Raw genomic sequence first — 20,740 nt, forward strand, 5'->3', positions numbered from 1 at the left:
AATGGGTTAAACTGAGGGAACGATTTATTAATTTAGGGAGGATGTGGGTTAAACTGAGGGAACGATTTATTGAATTAGGGAAGGAATGGGTTAAACTGAGGGAACGATTTATTAATTTAGGGAGGGGATGGGTTAAACTGAGGGAACGATTTATTAATTTAGGGAAGGAATGGGTTAAACTGAGGGAACGATTTATTAATTTAGGGAGGATGTGGGTTAAACTGAGGGAACGATTTATTAATTTAGAGGGAGGATGTGGGTTAAACTGAGGGAACGATTTATTAAATTAGGGAGGATGTGGGTTAAACTGAGGGAACGATTTATTAAATTAGGGAGGGGATGGGTTAAACTGAGGGAACGATTTATTAATTTAGGGAGGATGTGGGTTAAACTGAGGGAACGATTTATTAATTTAGGGAGGGGATGGGTTAAACTGAGGGAACGATTTATTAATTTAGGGAAGGAATGGGTTAAACTGAGGGAACGATTTATTAATTTAGGGAGGACGTGGGTTAAACTGAGGGAACGATTTATTAAATTAGGGAGGATATGGGTTAAACTGAGGGAACGATTTATTAATTTAGGGAGGATGTGGGTTAAACTGAGGGAACGATTTATTAAATTAGGGAGGATGTGGGTTAAACTGAGGGAACGATTTATTCATTTAGGGAAGGAATGGGTTAAACTGAGGGAACGATTTCTTAAATTAGGGAAGGAATGGGTTAAACTGAGGGAACGATTTATTAATTTAGGGAGGATGTGGGTTAAACTGAGGGAACGATTTATTAATTTAGGGAGGGGATGGGTTAAACTGAGGGAACGATTTATTAATTTAGGGAGGGGATGGGTTAAACTGAGGGAACGATTTATTAATTTAGGGAGGATGTGGGTTAAACTGAGGGAACGATTTATTAATTTAGGGAGGGATGGGTTAAACTGAGGGAACGATTTATTAATTTAGAGAGAGGATGTGGGTTAAACTGAGGGAACGATTTATTAATTTAGAGAGAGGATGTGGGTTAAACTGAGGGAACGATTTATTAAATTAGGGAGGGGATGGGTTAAACTGAGGGAACGATTTATTAAATTAGGGAGGGGATGGGTTAAACTGAGGGAACGATTTATTAAATTAGGGAGGATGTGGGTTAAACTGAGGGAACGATTTATTAATTTAGGGAGGATGTGGGTTAAACTGAGGGAACGATTTATTAAATTAGGGAGGATGTGGGTTAAACTGAGGGAACGATTTATTAATTTAGGGAGGATGTGGGTTAAACTGAGGGAACGATTTATTAAATTAAGGAGGGGATGGGTTAAACTGGGGGAACGATTTATTAAATTAGGGAGGGGATGGGTTAAACTGAGGGAACGATTTATTAAATTAGGGAGGATGTGGGTTAAACTGAGGGAACGATTTATTAATTTAGGGAGGATGTGGGTTAAACTGAGGGAACGATTTATTAAATTAGGGAGGATGTGGGTTAAACTGAGGGAACGATTTATTAATTTAGGGAGGATGTGGGTTAAACTGAGGGAACGATTTATTAAATTAGGGAGGGGAAGGGTTAAACTGGGGGAACAATTTATTAAATTAGGGAGGATGTGGGTTAAACTGTGGGAACGATTTATTAAATTAGGGAGGATGTGGGTTAAACTGAGGGAACGATTTATTAAATTAAGGAGGGGATGGGTTAAACTGGGGGAATGATTTATTAATTTAGAGAGAGGATGTGGGTTAAACTAAGGGAACGATTTATTAAATTAGGGAGGATGTGGGTTAAACTGAGGGAACGATTTATTAATTTAGGGAGGATGTGGGTTAAACTGAGGGAATGATTTATTAATTTAGGGAGGATGTGGGTTAAACTGAGGGAACGATTTATTAATTTAGGGAGGATGTGGGTTAAACTGAGGGAACAATTTATTAAATTAGGGAGGGGAAGGGTTAAACTGGGGGAACAATTTATTAAATTAGGGAGGATGTGGGTTAAACTGTGGGAACGATTTATTAAATTAGGGAGGATGTGGGTTAAACTGAGGGAACGATTTATTAAATTAGGGAGGATGTGGGTTAAACTGAGGGAACGATTTATTAATTTAGGGAAGGAATGGGTTAAACTGAGGGAACGATTTATTAAATTAGGGAGGATGTGGGTTAAACTGAGGGAACGATTTATTAAATTAGGGAGGATGTGGGTTAAACTGAGGGAACGATTTATTAATTTAGGGAAGGAATGGGTTAAACTGAGGGAACGATTTATTAAATTAGGGAGGATGTGGGTTAAACTGAGGGAACGATTTATTAATTTAGGGAGGATGTGGGTTAAACTGAGGGAACAATTTATTAATTTAGGGAGGGGATGGGTTAAACTGAGGGAACGATTTATTACATTTAGGGAGGGGATGAGTTAAACTCAGGGAACTTTTTTTTTATTTAGAGAGGGGATGGGTTAAACTGAGGGAACGATTTATTCAATTGCGGGAACAAATTATTAAGGTAATGGACTGTTGAACTGAGAGTACAACATATTAAAATAATGGGTTTTTGAATTGAGGGAATGATTTATTACACTGAGGGAATGATCTCTAAATATTATTTTCTATAAATTAAAATATTAATTAACTATTACACTGAGTTTCTTTTTATCTGATACCAATACCGATATTCTTAAAAGTCTTCTGGCACATGAAATTATGACATTTAAACAATTATGATAATAATAATAATTATCACAATTACTATACAGTATTTAATACAGATTACAGACCCTTATGTGCAGCATCCCACCCACCTTTAAACCAACACTGTCAGAACTGACCAACCACAAATGGCTGCCTGTAAAGCAGAGTGGAAGGAAAAGTAGTTCCTATCCTACAAACGTATGTGCTAAAGTCATTTACCCTGTATTAAGGTATCCAGTTTGCTGCTGAAATTAAACACTTAGCATCTATATTTCATGTGAGCAATGATCCTCAAAAAGAAACATCCCCATCAGAAGCGTCAGTGCTTCCCTATCGATCCCCCACCTCTACTCTGAGGCCTTCAAGTGTGACAGAATGAGGCATTATTTCTTTCAATGGTCAGCGTGACTCTTGTTAGTATTGCAGCACATGACAGAGTGTAATGTCAGAATTACCATACGCACAGCGCCGTCTCCAGTGGAGGTGAGATTGAAATCTCAACAGCCAGAGACAGCCTTCTTCTGACCTTTTAACTACACAGCGACAGCATGAACCCCAAATGGCTTTCATGCACTGGGACATGCCCCTTAACACAGAACCAGTCACAGTATGTGTTAATTAATGGTGGGAAGGCAGGCCTTAATTGAAACCAAGTGTAGTCAGATGTATTTAAGTGCAGCACACCCACTCTTATTGTTTCAGAGGGCATCCAATTCCACACAGTGTGTAAATTCTCCATGGAAAAGCCTAGCCAATAGAATTGGACTCTCAGGGACAACCATGCATGACCCTAAGGTCACCACGCCCAATGCAGAGCATCAGCTAGAAGGGTGTAAGGCCCTCCAGTGTAGTGTCCAACACAGTTGGGTAGTGTTTGTGATCAAGAAAATCATCCAATATCCATATCTGACTGAAGACATGCCCAAGATGATGGACTGGGGCTCTAGGAGCTTCAATGAGGACGGATCTGGCAGGAGGACAAGCAGAGAGTTAGAGAGACTGCATAAGAGATAGCAGACTCTGGATGTGATTTTGAACAAGCTGATTTCTCATCCATTATTCAGTTGGAGCTGAGTAGAGACGAGGAAGGCAGTGGAGTTTGGACTGTTCTGGGCTCCTGTGTGACTCTGTGAGTCTTGGAAATGTCAGGAGCAGACAGTTTGGTCTCAGGGCCTAACTGCTGTAGCTGCCATGACCCATTTTTTCATAAGGCCTTCATGCATGTGGATACATTTGGCCTACCCCTGTACAGATCCTAAAAATTGGATGAACTGTAGACAGATGGTGAAACTATATTTAAAACATGTCCAAAAGTACTCAGACACCCCTTTCAATGAGTGAGTTCAGCTACTTCAAAGGGAAAATTCCACCCATTTTCTCAAAGGTTGGCCATAAAGTCAACCCCTACCCCTTTTAAACCCCCCTGTTCATCTTAAACTTCAGGATCAACTTGGTGTTGACAAATGTTTGGGCATACATGTACATACACTATATGGACAAAAGTATTTGGACCCCTGCTCATTCATTGTTTCTTCCGAAAAAAAAAGAGTTTGTCCTGCTTTTGTTGGAGTAACTGTCTCTACTGTCCAGGGCACTGCTGTGAGGATTTGATTGCATTCAACTACAAGAGCGTTAGTGAGGTCAGGATGTTGGATGATGATAACCACCCCACCTCATCATCCCCAATTCCCTGACTCATCCCAGAAGTATTGGATGGAGCGCTACCATCATTCCAGAGAGCACACGCCTAGTATTAGGCAGCAGGGTGCCAATAGGTTCATGTTTATCTGCTCCAGAGAGTCCTCTCTTCGCAGTACTCCTTTTCTAAAGGGAATTGACAAGCTGTGTAGGTGTGCATTTGCACATCTGTGTCAGCAATAAGTGCAACTTAAAGTAGCTGAATGCATTCATTAGAAGAGGTGTCCACAAATATTTGGACACAGTATATATTATTACTAGATGAGTAGCTTGCTGAAGTGAAGCTTTCTAACAAACCTTGTCTTGCTCTTCCTCCCTCCATTAGTTATTTGCCTGCAGTGTGTTTATGGCCATTCCTATAGCCATGAAAAAAGGCAAAGACACACATCCCATCTCCCTCTATGTGCTTTTCTAAGATCTCTTTTGTTGTCCAGGGGTTTAAGTACATCTTACTGCTTATGTTCAACACAAAAAGGCATGCGTCTCAAACAGAAGCAGTCAGGCTTAGGTAATCCAAGTTTTCTTCTTTTCTAATGCAAACATATCCCAAGGCAACAATGACGGCCCCCTCCCAAACAGACCACTACACACACACAAACACACACCCCGAGGTTTATCTCTACAGTGGTCTGTACTCAGTAGCAGTCTGTCATCAGTATGAACACAAACACTGGCATCTTTAATTAGCCGAGCTTTCACTGAATGTGACGGGTTCAGTTGTGAAAGTTTGGCTTTTCTATAGCACAGAAAACACTCTGCTAAACACTGTAAGTACAGTAAATACACTGCACATCCTGTATATATACTTCTACTACTGGTTAAATGATATAAATGATCTAAATATATGGAGACATGAAGTTTAACATCCTTCATTTAACAAATTACAAACAAGAGAACATTCAAATATTAAATGTGGCTTGTGCAAAAGTAGTGGCACATTTATTGCAGTAATAAATTCAGAAAATAAACAGGAATTCTGTCAGAATGGGCAGAAAAAGGCCAAGTGACTTAATACAGGAAGATGTGTTACAAAATCCTACATCTAACAACTGGGGTTACACAAATGCTCTACTCACCCACTACATCTTTAGCTGTATCAGATAGATAATATGATTAAGGTACCTAGAATTATATATATATATATATATATATATATATATATATATATATATATATATATATATATGACACTGCTGTCCAATGAAAACATATATCTCCATTTTTGCCTGTTTTTAGTTTTCTCCATGGTTTGAACCCTGTAGCTGGTCTGTACACTGTCAATAATCCAGGATAGATAGACCAATAGAAATGCTCTAAATTACTTGTAATAAACTTTAAACATTCACTTCCATTCATAGGTATATATATGTTTGCCTTCATACAATGCCTACATTGTATGTAAACTTCATGGTGAATGGACCAATAGAAATGCTCTAAAATGACTTGAAGGGAATGAAACCATTTGCACTTGACTTCCAAGTTAAGAAGGTTTTTTCCTTTTTCTTGTAAAATTACCATTTTGGACATACAAGGTTTTTTATGAGACAGTGTCGAATGGCCATTGCCCATTGAGTTCTGTGGCAGTAAAAAGAAAACTATCAGTGTCTGTCGATGTGTTGCAGCAATGAGATAAAGATGCACATTATGTGTCGCATATTTGAACCGTTTTTAACAGTTTAACAGTATTTTAATAATTAGTCTAAATAAAGCATCCAGATAATTAAAAGAAACGTTGGTTAAGTTCGAAAATGGGAGTAAAATCATCCAGTGAAAATTGTTCAGGTTTACTTTTAATGATTCAGACAGACATCACTGTTTGGACATCCAGAAAAAAAACCCATTAAGTTTTAGGCTGAAAACCTGTCTGCATGTGCCACTTGAAAATGAACTAAACAGTATCAAAACACACACGAGTGAACAGCAAAAAATACAGAATAAAAAAAAAAGACAATTCAGTTTAACATAAACAAGAAAAGCTAAACAGCAGTGACATTTTCCTTAAAAAAGTGTTAAATTAGATAAATATTAAAAGGCACACAATGAATCTACAAAAAGTCGACATTCAAACTAGATCAAAATAAATAAAAATGCAAAACAAACTTCAGAATTTGCTCTCTGAGTACGAGCAAACCCATGCAGGAGGCGATATTCAATATTCAGCACAATAAGCAAATTCCTAAACACACTCACCTGTGCCTAACACTCCGAAATATGCTGAGCAAACTCAGAGGTGTGTCTCAGGTGTGTCTGAGGCTGTATTTCTGAACACTGTTTCACGTAAGATGATGGAAACTAACTGCAAGTCCTCAGATTGATTCTTCTTCATCACCATCTACGCTTCATTATCAGCTACTCAGTTCAGTCACAAGGCTTTTCATTACAGTAGTGTAACCACAGATCATGGTAAATGCATCCACCTACACACTACACACTCTCTAAAAGAATGGCTCATAAGCTCCTCATGCATCACTTTAAAAGGAAGAAAATCAAGTAAACAAGTGCCTTTGTCCTGCTGCAGGGGCCTGAGATGACCTTGCTGCTAGCTCTCTCTCTCTCTCTCTCTCTCTCTCTCTCTCTGTACTGTGAGATCAGCTCGCTGTATCACAGCTATGCTAATGAGACAGGGCCACCATATCATCACTTTATGACCTAGTGCACTGTGAGAAACGGTGCATCATCTGCGCTGAGTCATGCTCGGGGGCCACGCTGCTAGACACTTAAAGAGCAGCTGCAGCGATGGATTTCTAGTAAATCAAACGTAAGTGTCTTTAACACTACAGGTAATTAACATCGTCGCTGTTGCGCAAAATGCTTGCATGTCCATTTTTCATGTGCCGTTTTTCACTTTTGACCAACAGAAATGCTCCGAAGTCTTTTGGAATAAAATATTTTTACATTAGCTCCCATTAAAAGAGAAGGATTTTCCTTCTACTGTACATTTGCCAGTTTGTGTGACAACAAGTAACACATATTTACACTACATCTAGATCTTCCGGCTATCATCTAGCCTCCACAGCAGTAGTGGGTGGTATGGCAAAACAGTCTAATACAGATCTCTGACAGCTTCTGACTTTCATAGAGTTCACATCACTGTGTTCATCATTAGAACATCTCCAAAGTTCTCCTCATGGAGTCTAGTATTATTTAGAGTTCTCCTCATATCAACACCTGGTTTGGTGGTAAATCAGGGCTTAATGATGGTAAATCAGGTGAGCTGCTGCTGCTGCTGCTGATGGAGTTTAACACATCCTCCACGCTGTGCTAACTGGACTGGGGGTCGTCCAGGAGAAACCTGGAGGAACGAGCTCTGTTCTTCAGACTAGCTCACAGACAAGATCTCACTACTTTCTTCAGAATGAGAAGCTCTTGTTGCTCCTTTTTACCTGATTTATGTTTACCTGCATCTGTTCTGATGGGATCTGGAGCTTCTACAGTAAAAAATACTATATATATATATATATATATATATATATATATATATATATATATATATATATATAGAAAGAGAGAGAAATATATATCTATCTAAATATATATCTATAAAACATGTAAAAGCCATATTTGAGGAAACCTGTAGTAAACAGTGGCTTATTCTAGAATGCCCCCTTCACCTGGGTAAATCAGTAAAAACAGAACTGACACTGACAAAGGGGCTAAAAGGAAGAACAAAGTGTGGACCGCTTGGACATCGCAATATCTGGGGGCGGTAGCGCTGGGCAATTAATAAAAAATGACATTCTGAACCTCTAATCTATGTGATTTTGCCCATGTTGATTAATTTAATTTTTACAAATTCTGTTCATTCTTTTTCCACTGCATGTTTATGTACTGTCCCCTACCAACATACTGTAACGTGTATAGTCACATGACGCCACCCTGTCCAGTCTACAACATGAAAGCAAATATGGAGGAGAACTTGAGCAGCCTATATAATCGTTCATTAATTGCAAGCGAGGTAAAATTGATCATAATATTGATCTGAGTTCATATCGCCCAGCAGTAGTACAGCCTCACTTGCCAATGGAGCACCTATGGAACGAGCTTGATTGCTTAGTCAGAGAAGCATGACCCACCAATCTTCTAGAAGAACCAGACCAGAAACCAGATGCCTTCCTAAAGCATGGTGAAAGAATGCCTTGACAATGACAGGATATCAGTAAACCTAAATGGGAGATGTTTGGATGGATGCAGGACACTTCAGTTAGTCAGGCACTGTTGTTCTGTGTCTATAGTGCTGTCTGTTTTTTTAGTGTTTCAGTTTATCTTGAGAAAGTGCTTTCCTTATTTTAGACCTGTAAGGTAATTGGGTATCCTCAGTGCCACGTTAGTGCATCGTTTCTTTTCAAAAGCCTCTACAGTAATTTCATTATTACAGACACTGGCTTCCAGGCATCCCCCTCTCCCCCTCTGTTCACACAAAAGTGGGTTTGAGGTCCTCTTTGAAGTTGACCACAGGGTGAGAGGAGCGGTAAAGCTCCTCGAATTCGCTGTCTGAAGTTTCTGAGGTGCTGCTGCTCCCACTCGAGGCGTAGGGGCTGTGCAGACAGGCTTCGCAGTAGGGTCGGTGGTAGTAGCAGTAATCCTCTGAGCTGCTGGACTCTGAGTCCGAGTAGGCATATGGGTCTGCACATCTAGTCCCTTCTACATGTCCTACCAAGGGGCTTTTAGGACGTCTTGCAGAGGACGACCCTCGATGTCGCCTTGAAACCCTCTTACCCAACCGCGATGGTCCGTTTGAAGCACGGCATGGCCCTGCATCTTCTCCACCATCTTTTTGCTCAGCTTCTCCACCTTGGTGATTGTTTGAGTCTGGTTGCTGAGAGCAGCTTGCCGTGGCTGTTTTGGGGTCGTGATCCCGCAGCCTTTCTTGGCCAGGTGGTGCAGACCCCCTCCTGCATGCAGGGGGCGCAGAGCCTGGGTAATAGTACGGTGGAGGGCCCATTCTGGAGGCGTGGAAGGGAGGCCTCCGCTTTCGCATCATGTACGGCGAGATGCTGGGGAGGTAGAAGTGCATGGGCGATCGGGGGGAAAGAGGAGAGAGAGGAGAGAAGGTGACGAGGCCGTTCAGGTCATCTTGAGCAGGATTAGAAGGACTTCTCACTCCACCAGGAGATCGAACACTCAACTCCTGCAAAATCTCCTGCAGCTGCTCGCTGCTCACGAAACCCTGCCGGCCTCCTCCTGTTACCCCTGACGACACATTAGTCTCTACCACTGAACCTGCTGTATCGCCTTGAGGTGGACTAGTCCAAGCAGGGGACAGGGGTGAGCAGTCCTGTGTTTTATTCAGGCTAACATGTGAATTTAATACCATGCTTACTTCTCCAGAAGCTCCAAGCCCCACAGATGGGTTTGTGATGTTCACACCTGTGTTGGGTTTCTGCATCTTCTGCATCTCATCTGTGTTCCTACTGAAATCTGCACACCCAAGCTTCAACTGGCCATCCTGAGACTTCTGTGAAGCCCCGTCTGGACTGTGAGGAGACAGAGGTGGAGAGGGCGTTGAAGGAGCTGCATCAGCTGCCAACAAACTTGCAGGAGGTGTTTGATACATATGTACCAAAGGACCTTCAGAAGGGAGTGCAGGTGGAGGCACATATGGTGGAGGGGAGACAGATGCTGAAGGAGAAGCATCTGGGTCTTGCAGAGGAGAAGGAGGAAGCTCTGGAGGCACTACCGTGGTCTGGGTGGAGCAGGAGTTGAGGTTGGTGGTGGAAGAGTCCATTTCACCTTCATCCTGGAGGTGGCCCACAGACATCAGCTTCAGCAGTTTGTCCTTGGCGTTGTTCACTTGCTCTTGGAGGCTGTCTATTACTGCGTTTTTCTGGGAGAACAGAGACAGAATAGTGAACAAAGTCAGATGTGAAAGATCTGGTACCAGGAGTGATTCCCAAAATTGTCACCATCCCTACTCGGCTCTATTTGACCCATATAATTAAAGCATCATTATGTAGTATTTTTACATTAAATAACCAGCTTCCAAATCATTGTGATGCTCCACTGACCTGTAATAGGGAGAATAGCGTCTCTATCATTGCCACTCCGGGCTCGATGTGCTGCTAACTGCACTATGTAACTCTGGTGAAGCGGATAGGACTCTTGTAGGAGCTGTGTAACGCTGCATCCTGTAATATTACTATACTACCTCAGTCCACATACTTCTGTCACTTTCAGTGAGGGCTCTACATCTGTTTATCTAGAGACGTATGTTCTTTAGTAGTGGCTCAAAGTGTGAAATTCACTTTCCAACTATAGGGGGAGCCCAGGAGCAAGATATACCAATTCTCCATAATGCTGCTTTAAATAACTGTCTTTCTGAGCTAGTGGTTATGTTCAGAAAGGCAGCTTAAATATGATGTTTTGGCATATGCAATTTGAGTGGGATGAGTGGGTATGATACTGGAAAAAAAATGAACATTGCAATAAATATTTTTCTGTATATCGCAACTTTAAAATCGGTCAAGTTTGAAGTAAAATAAACAATATTGGGCAGATATAATCCGCCTGTGGTAGATATGTCCTAGGATTTTCCTTTTGTATCCAGCAGCAAAAAAGCTGTAGCATTACGTGTCTAATAAAATGTTACATTGCATCTGACATTGCACGTCATGCAATGTGATTATTGTGCATGTGCACCTTGCGATGAAGATGCTAAAACGATATATTGTACAACCCTAATAAAAAACAATGTGGATATATAAAAAAATGCAATGACAGTCTGGCCATACAACTGTACAACTCAGATTTGACCACTTTTAGGTTAAAAGCTGAGTTCCTGCAGTTTGAACAAAGCCGCAGAGCACAGAAATGCAGTAGGCATGGGTACTCCAGGACCACTGGCACAAAGCAACTGGCTGATCTAGATCAGTGCCTTCCAGTCCATATACAAATGTGTTAATTGAAAATGTGTGCATCACTTAATATCACTTTTAAAGAATTTTACTTAAGTTTTACTTAAGTTTACTTTAGTTAAGGGTTTTTCCTTCTCCTGTAAAGTTGTCATTTTAGACATATAAGGATGTTGTGTGACAGTAAGCAGAAATGGAATAAAACCTAAAAATGTAGTAAATTATTTAATATAATTTAATACGGGGTTTTACATGAACAGTTTTGGGAATTCTTCAAACTTTCAGGTTTATTTATAATACTTTATTATTTATTTATTTTTAGGGTTTATTACATTGTGCCTTGCATTGTATTGAGTTAAGTGCAAAATGTAGTTAATATCTGACAACTGTAGTAAATTAAAAGTAAATTATTGCAATATTAAGTGCTAAAAACTTTGTGCCTAAACTTTTTGTCTTAGGGGCCAAAATGCTTGTGATGGTCCAAATGGCAAAAATATTAAGACACTAAACAAATACAGAGGGCGTGTGTTGGTTTCAGTTTGTTGTAATAATAGAATCTGAAGAATATAAAAATATAAAAAACAAATGTATAAAATATGTTTGTCGCTTCAGTTTGGGAAGGGGTGAAGTTGGGGTACTTCTACATCAGGTCAAATCAAACACGCTGATGGGACAGCCTTAGCCTGTGGTTCACACTTTGGACAGCCCTGCTCTCGGTCATCAAGTTTCCTCTAAGATGACTCAATAGACGACTTCTGGTTTCCATAAATATGCAGGCCTTAACAAATGGCCAAAGCGCCCTGAGCTGATAAAGATCACTGGGAGTGAATGAGCGAGGAAGGAAAAGCTTTAACTGGATGTGAGGTCACAAAAGCTGTGCCTTGAGGAAATGTAAAACAAAAGGGCTGAGCCTCAAATATGGGTCAGTGACGCATGGCAAAACGCTCCTCACACCCACCTCTGGAATCCAGGTTCAGGAGCTTTCACAAACCTCTAATCTCAGAGCTATGGGTAGTATCATCTTCACTAAGAGCAGGTCTTCGGGTTTGTAAATGTAGAAGAACACCAGGACAGTAGAAGTCCCCTGAAGTGAGCACAATCAGCCTGAGTTCACCTGGCCTACTGTGAGTAAGTACTGTATGTAAGTAACTGGGCAGTGATAAGGCTCCTGCTGTGCTAGTTCTAGACGACTGCATCTGAAATGAACCATGCTATGAATGTAAAGTGTGAGGGTATGTACACCCATTTCGACTGAGCCACGATCATGTGAAAAAATTAGGACACCCCATTAATTATTATTATTATTATTATTATTATTATTATTTTTACATATTTAAACATACAGACAATTTTTATAAATAGAAATGGTGTCTTATGGTGAGGAAAACATTAGAACCCCCCCCCTCCCACATTTATTACTACTTAAAATGTCTATAATTAGAATCAGGTGGAGAACATCAGCTGCAGATGATCAGAACATGGTTAGAGAGGAGTCTGGAGGAGCCTGTCTTATTTAAACCTCAGACCTTTAGTCTGATGGTTGAAGTGAGTGGTGAAGAAGATCACCACGGCCAGTTCCAAAGAGCTCTCTGAGACCCTCAGAAAGAAGGTTGTAGATGCAGATGATTCTGGGATGGGGGTTTAAAATATCTCAAAACCATTAGAAATGACTGCAAAAAACAGAGCTTAAAAATAGAGGTTTAAATAAGACGGGCTCTTCATAAATCCTTTCTAACCACGCTCTGATCATCTGCAGCTGATGTTCTAACTTTTTCCTTACAAGAAAACTGTATTTCTATTAATTACATTTGATCAATGGCTTTTAAAGCACTTCTCCAGTCGTATGTGCTTAGTTATATCACCTCTATCTCTCAGTATTGTTCACATGAAGATCAAATGTCCAGAGAAAGACAAAGGTTTTCATGGGGTGTCCAAATTGTTTTCACATGACCGTACTTTGGAAACACAGCTCTTTTGTCTGGAACAGTTTCCAGTACATACATACAGCTTCCCGAGATATGTGTAGCATATAGATCTATAGTAGTTAGGCACCCTCCTCCTGAAGGCATCCTGCTCCACAGAGCTCTACATAATGGAACTCACATGTTGCCACTAATCACGTTCTTCAGCAACATCAGGGCCAGGTGTATTTGATTATGGTTGGAAGTCAACTCTGTAGGAGATGTATAAGTGAAGGCTTGGGCTGCCCTGTTGTTAGTGACGACGGAGCACAGTGACACATATTTCAGCAATGAGAAGACGGCACATACCTCACTGATTAGCCTCTTCATGGAGTCGTTTTCACCGAGCAAGTAGTAAACTTCGTCCTCGCTGTACATGGAGCGCAGGCTCTTGCTTGGACTGCTGAAGTACTTGGCCATTTGGCTAGGGTGGGGGTTCACCTCCTCCTCAAACTGCCTCCACTGGGTCAACTGGGAGGACGCAGGGTAAAGAAAGTTGTACGCATTTCTTACACACATACATTTCTTCCTGCTGGTGGTACATTTTTCTTTAAGCCACAGGCTGAAACTGTTCAGATGTGTATGATTCATCCTTCAAACTCTTCCTCTTGTGAGGCCCACTGGTGTGCTTTATCTTAGCCACACACACAAGGCTGGATACATAGTCTACATAGCTTCTGTCAACATGCACATTCAGACTGCTCCTGGCCTTGAGGCTGACTGCAGTGTGTGTGATTTATGCTATATAGAGCCCTGCCTCCCAGCACTGTGCGGCTGCCATGCTGGTGCGAGTTCAGGGAGTTTTCACGATGCCTAGCTAGAACTCTAGGTTTAGTTTTCAGTCATTAGACACTACCGTAAATTATTCTGTAACCATTTGGTTTCGCACATCTTGTGGAGTCCCACAGGGTTCTATTTTAGGGCCTTTGAAACTGATGTTAATTATGAAGCATGAGCTCACATACAGGATCTAAGGTGTTAAAACAATCAAACAATGTAATCGACACAATTTTGGCTCATGTTCACTATATGGACAAATGTATTGGGACACCTGCTCATTCACAGTTTCTTCTAAAATCAAGGGTATTAAAAAGAGTTGACCTTGCTTTTGTTGGAGTAACTGTCTCTACTGTCCAGAAAAAAGAAGGCTTTCTACTAGATTTTGGAGAAGCACTGCTGTGAGGATTTGATTGCATTCAGCACTCAACAAGAGTGTTTATGAGTTCCACTAGCTCCACAGCTCATTGCTCTAGCCCATACCTGGAATTAGGCAGCATGGTGCTAATAGATTCATCTGCTCCAGAGAGTCCTATTCTATTGACAGTACAGCACTACAGGCACTAAACAAGCTGTGTGTGTGTGTGTGTGTGTGTGTGTGTGTGTGTGTGTGTGTGTGTGTGTGTGTGTGTGTGTATTAGCACATCTGTGTCAGCAATGGGTCCAATTACAGTAGCTGAACGCATTCATCAGAAGGGGTGTCCACAGACTTTTGGACATATAGTGTATAAACTGGACAACAAAAGGAATTGTGTCTTGTGCGTAAGTGTGAGCGTGTGTGTAGTACACTTCACACTAATGAAGAAATAATTATGATACTTATTGACACTGACTTAGATCATCCTTCTCTGCTCAGTCCAGCCTGTCTGCTCTTCGTCTGGGCTACCATGCAGAGGTAACACTGGTATCATATTGCTGGACACTTAGAAGAACTCAGGATTAAGTGTCTAGCTGAAGAGTGTGGAGGCACACTGCTGTGCTCTCTGAATGGAATTCGAGCTCCTGACTACTGACAGACACTTGTTTATCAGGATCTACAGAACAAACACTAACTTCAAAAGCTGTGTTGCAGTAATACCAGCCAAGATCCACTCTGTCAAACAGCTGACACTGGCAATGTCCACCCTATGCTGACATGGACGTCTGGGTAAACACCTCTGATGCTGGATGCTGAGTCACCACCTCTTGAGCTAGTTTTATTGATTGATAATGTCTCGCTTCATCCTTGCTACTCAAAGTAAAATCAATGGGTAGAAGATGTGGATGAAGTTTGAGGTAATCATTGCATCCTGCAACACTACTGAACAAACCATCCTGTGTACTTACAGTGAACACAAAGAGCATTACTGTCTGATCTTATAATAATTCAATGACATTTTTGGAAACAATTCAATGGGGCCCTATCTCACACCCTACACAAGGCGCATCACAATGCTCATTGCTATCTTACTCCCAAAACACACCCATGATTAATTAAGAGACTTAGTAAATTACTTTTGTGTATTTCGAGATGCACAAGGCGAACTTTTCCCGTCGTTGCGATAGCAAAGACACACCGACATGCCCCAAATCAAGGCTTCCCTAAAGATCGCAAAATAGGGCCCAATGTGTATTTAAACAATGTGAATGTATTAGTGCAATCAACGCTAACAAGTTAATCTGCACTTTAACCCATTAAACTTTTTTTTCGCAAATGGATCATCTTACCAAGTTTGGCCCCAGCTTCCTCCTGTAGGTCTCTTGCCTTAGCGGTTTTACTTAACGGTGTAAACACTGTGTTGCTACTGTTGAGCTAAGAGGGTATGTTACACTTTATTTATGCTGAAATAGCTTGGCTGAATCCAGTCCAACGTACACGCTTAAATAAGCTTGTTCCCCCATGTGCATTTAAGAGAGCCATAAGGTGGGGGCGCTGTGAGAGCTCACTGCTCTGAAAACAGGTGGGGAAAAAACAAACAAGCCCACCGTGGTTGAACGTTTAGCGATGCCCTGGGCAAACCGTGCTCATCGTCTTCATTATCGAACCCTCCTGTTTTTGCTTGTAGCGTAGTAACCTGCATGACGCTCACCTGAGGAACGAAGAGTAGGCAGTTGATGGTGGTGGTGCAGATGAAGATGGCTCCAGAAACCACGCTGTAGACCACGTTGGGCCAGGCATACAGGTAGCGAGACACAGGCACAGCCACGGCCGTGGACGCCGTAACCAGACACACGGCAGCCATGATGGTCAGCGATTGGTTGACTGGGGGAAGGCTCACGTTGCTAGTCAGTCCAGCCAGGTATGTGCCATACAGCAGTAGACTGCACTATAGCAAAGAAGAGGGGAGCTTTATTACTTACAATGATATGACTTACACTCTGTGTCCAAAAGTATCCAGACAGCCCTGCTAATGAGTGAATTCACATGTTTAAAGGTTCATGCATTGCTGATACAGGTGTTCAGTAGCACACGCAGCTGGCATTATCTCTATAGTAAAGTACAGTCAATACTAGAATGGGATGCTCTGGGCCAGCCACATATGAGCCTCATATTAGTCAAGGTCACCATGTCTAATGCCAAGTGTCAGCGTTTGGTCTGTGGAGCACACGTGACCTCATGACCTTAGCACACAAATCTTATTCTGCAGCTGTTTGCCAGACTGGACTACTGGACCACTGTTTGTATTGTTTCTGTCTGATTTATCCTCTTACACGCCTCATTCAACTGACTGGTTAATTACCAAGTGTTTGGGGGATGGGGTGAACGCAGACAGCAGTTCATTATGCAGACTGTGTCAGGTAGACTGTGTCCAAATTAATCATCTTACCAAGTTTGGCCCCAACTTCTTCCCGTAGCTCAGAGGGTAGATTACACTTTATTTATGGTGAAATATGGATTAAATCTCATAACGAACTCTTATTCTCCTACACACACACACACACACACACACAGCTGCTCCTCTCTTAGCTTAATCCAGCCCAATAACTGATCATGCATTTATCTCTTAAAAGGTTTCCTCTAGACAGTTTATTAGACACACATTTATTTGTCCCCTCCCAACAAAAAAAGAAAATTCAAGGACTTTCTAGCTAGCTTTTTAACTTGTGATTAATCACCATAATTAATCACAGAATATTGCCGCAATTAACGCCATTAACTACTTTTAAGTTTAACTTAAAAGTTAACTAGAATGAATGCATTTGTAGGACATACAGCACACTGCAATGAGGTGTTACCTTTACTGCACAGAGGAGGATGGCCCACAGGTCTGAGTAGTGAGAGGAGCAGGAGTCCAGCTGAGACAAGGAGTAATGCACATCAAACTCTACCACCTAACAAATGAAACAAAGGTCATTTTACGAAGCATATGAAACACAGCATTAACAGTATGATAAACTCTTCGGGCTCTTTACCAGCTGCCGTATGAAGAGCATCTGCACCGAAGAGTTTATCATAGTTTGTATGGTGTTCTGCATGAAGCCAACTAACGCATTTAATAATATTAAGGATCCATTTTTAATGGATTGAGCTTTTTGGGTTCTGAATAACTCTACCATCTCTAGCATCCTTTAAGTGCTATTAATAGACATGATCCTCTGCTGCTGCAGACAAACCTAAAATTTTGCTAAGCAAGTTATCAAGGTCATCTGTGGCCTTATTTCTGAGAATAAAACAAAACAGAGCTTTATTTGAACTATTAAGTGCGGCAGCGTTACCAGTTAGCAGCCAAAACAAAGCTAAGTTGGCTTCTAATGCTAATTTAGAGATTTTTAGAACCGCCCATTCTTTCACTAATGTGTGTAAAGGGTGACTGCATGGCTAAGGGCCTGATTTTATACACCTGTGGCAATGGGATTAAGAGGAGTGTCCCTATACTTTTGTCCATATAGTGTGTGTGTATATATATATATATATATATATATATATATATATATGCAGTATTGTACAGATTTCTAGACACCATTATTTAAACACACTAATTTGCCAACCCAGGTGTTGATGATTTGGAGCTTTGGAGATTTTCTAATGAACACAGTGATGTAAGACCACGACTTTCTGTAGGAATATTATTAGTATTTATTCTAATATTAGTTCATTGTTTTTTGCACAGTACAGTAACATGTTAATTCACATGCATCAGCAGTTTTTGATCTTTTCATCTTTTAAAGAGGGTCAGGGGTCTGCAGACCCCTGAATATAACATGAGGTGAAGGAACCTTTCAGCAGTTGTCGCTTCTAACTCTGGATCATGAGTGCCGTACCTTGACCACAGCGCTGACTGAGCGGGAGCACCTGACAGGGTCAGTCAGGCCCCACGCAGTCAGAACCACCACGTCCACCAGAATCAGCAGAGCCACTAAACCCATTAGCTGAATATCTCGTATTATCTGAAACAGAGGAGCACAAACATGAGGAAAAGGCTGAATGCAGGAGAGGCCAATGGAAGGACATGCGGTGGGGACACAGCTCTGGGTGTTACTCACCACTCTCTTGTCCGGGACACGCTGAGTGAAGACCCTGTAGAGACGCCATGTTTTGCCCAGGATTGGTCCGAACACCAGAGAGCTGCCAATGCACAGTGTCCAGACTCGCACCTGACAGAGAGAATAACTCTGGAGTCACTACAGGAGTATACTGAATATACTGTGAAATCAGGGGCCGTTCCTACATGAACTCCTACATTAAACATGCTTGACGTTTTGTTAGAGGCTCAATGACAGCAGCCGCTAAATCTAACGATCTCTTGAGCCGAAACCAAAAGACTACTACACTCGTCCTACACATTATAAGAGAAGGAATTATGATGAGTGCTTCCTGATAATTCAGAGAGTATGATTATTGTTTATGAAGGGTCTGAACACTGTATGTGAGCAGGTCTCAGCTACTGAGGTGGAAACTAATCTTAACCCTGATAAACTCATCACAGGAGGCCAAACCTCTGCAGTGTTCCCGCAGACTGGCAACTCAGACAGACAGACAGTATTTATTAGGACTCAATAAGGGTCTGCAATATGTGTAAATATATGATATGACATATATTTATGTATTTTAATGTACATTAGGATTTTCACAATTTTTCGCAATATTTATTTAGGACAAAATGTACCCGTAAGGTTGCAACACTATGATCACAGTTTTGCACTGTCACAGTTTACAGTATTTCACAATGTTTCCACTTCTTCTTCTTCTTGTTCTTCTTATATTGTATTTTTTTATATTCGGCCTTCAGTGTTTGAGCATTTGTTTTACTTAAAACCTGAAACATTTTATAAATAGATGGTCTATGTAAATAATAATAATAATAAGAAAAATAATAAATCTGTAAAATCTCTCCCTTTTGAAACTATATAAATAAAACAGATAAATACATAAATCAAAATAAATATAAATAAATAATGCAAAGTTGCATTTAAGGTAAAGCTCTTTTTTCAGCTAATGATTATTTTTTTATTATTAATTATTATTAATTCTTATATTATTAAGCAGATGATTATCTGCTGATTATTTTCTCCATTAATCAATAATGTTCAGCTTTTGAAAATATTAAAAAATTGGACTGTTTTTCTGTAAAAAAAAAAAAAATTCAGTACTGTTTTTAAGCCACAAAATAATGATTACAAATACAATCTGACTTCACATGTGCGACAGTTAATGCTAAATACACTATATGTCCAAATGTTTGTGGACATCCTTTCTAATAGTATACCTAACACCAGTAAACCACTGCAACTCTTTGCAGTTTAGACAGATTTTAAAAACCACTGTACAAATAATATTATCCCATTTTGGGATTACAGTGATTTTAAATAAAAAAGTGGACAATTAAAGTGGACTCCAATTATTGTGATTATTGTTATCTCAGCATTCTCATATCAAAAATACGATAAAAGTCATACTTCCCAAGTTTAAACACACTGGTTGATTAATTCTGACGCAATGTAAAGAATACCCGGCAGATTCAAGTTATGCCAAAAAGTGCAAAACATGGATATTTTTGCATCACAGTAAAGAAAAGCTGTAGATTACAAAATATAACAGTAAAAATACAGTCCAACTTAAATCTAACCTGACCTGAGCATTTCTCCTTCTGGTCTAAATGACTAAACCGCACAGTCCAAGAGCTCTGACTCACTGCTCTAGTGTTACAGGTGCATGTGTGTGTATGTGTGTACCTGCAGTACCGCTCTGGGGCCTGCTGAATGTAGGGGTGATCTGTCATCCACAGCAAACAGGAAGCCGCTAGTGTAGGTCAGCACACTCCCAAACAGAGTGAGGGCGTTCAGATTGGGGCTGGACATCTTCACAATCCTGTAATCAGAATAATCAAATGCTCACTACACTTCAGACGTCTGGAATCAGCATCTCTAATAACCTGGAGTCATTCTGGCTGCTGATACGCGTATAAATGATCCTAAATAATCAATTATGCAAATTATTACTGAAATGATTCACAGGGTTCAGATCTTCAGCAGGACACTGTAGAAAAGGTCTGATGACTGTGCAACTAAAAGAGCAGATGGAGACACAGAGAGGCAGGCAGAGACAGAGGGGTGTGTTCTGCACCTGTTGTTCTTGTAGCGAATGGTGAAGATGAAGAAGAAGAGGGCCAGGAGGATCCCGCAGGAGAGCAGCGTCCAGACCATGGCACATAGAACCGGAGACATAGACCTGCTCTGCACCTCCACTACCCTCTACACACACACACACACACAGACACACACAATAATTATTACAAATCCAATCTGACTTCACATGTGCGACCGTCAATGTTAAATACACTATATGTCCAAATG

At 40.8% G+C, this 20,740-nt stretch overlaps 1 protein-coding gene across 1 annotated transcript in view; it reads right to left on the reverse strand.

Moving 5' to 3' along the window:
* Nucleotides 1–6,099: 6,099 nt before the first annotated feature.
* Nucleotides 6,100–20,740, reverse strand: part of gpr156 (G protein-coupled receptor 156) — a 28,335-nt gene continuing 13,694 nt past the window's right edge. Inside the window, exons 3-10 of the mRNA XM_072685015.1 lie at nt 20,511–20,638; nt 20,120–20,255; nt 18,431–18,541; nt 18,209–18,334; nt 17,183–17,278; nt 16,036–16,272; nt 13,499–13,660; nt 6,100–10,204 (exon numbers count right to left, since the gene is read on the reverse strand). Of these exons, the coding sequence (XP_072541116.1) occupies nt 8,792–10,204; nt 13,499–13,660; nt 16,036–16,272; nt 17,183–17,278; nt 18,209–18,334; nt 18,431–18,541; nt 20,120–20,255; nt 20,511–20,638 (2,409 nt within the window). The 3' untranslated portion in view covers nt 6,100–8,791. The remainder of the gene's footprint in view (nt 10,205–13,498; nt 13,661–16,035; nt 16,273–17,182; nt 17,279–18,208; nt 18,335–18,430; nt 18,542–20,119; nt 20,256–20,510; nt 20,639–20,740) is intronic.

Source organism: Salminus brasiliensis, chromosome 8, assembly GCF_030463535.1.
Source record: "Salminus brasiliensis chromosome 8, fSalBra1.hap2, whole genome shotgun sequence".
In the NCBI taxonomy this organism is placed as follows: Eukaryota; Metazoa; Chordata; class Actinopteri; order Characiformes; family Bryconidae; genus Salminus; species Salminus brasiliensis.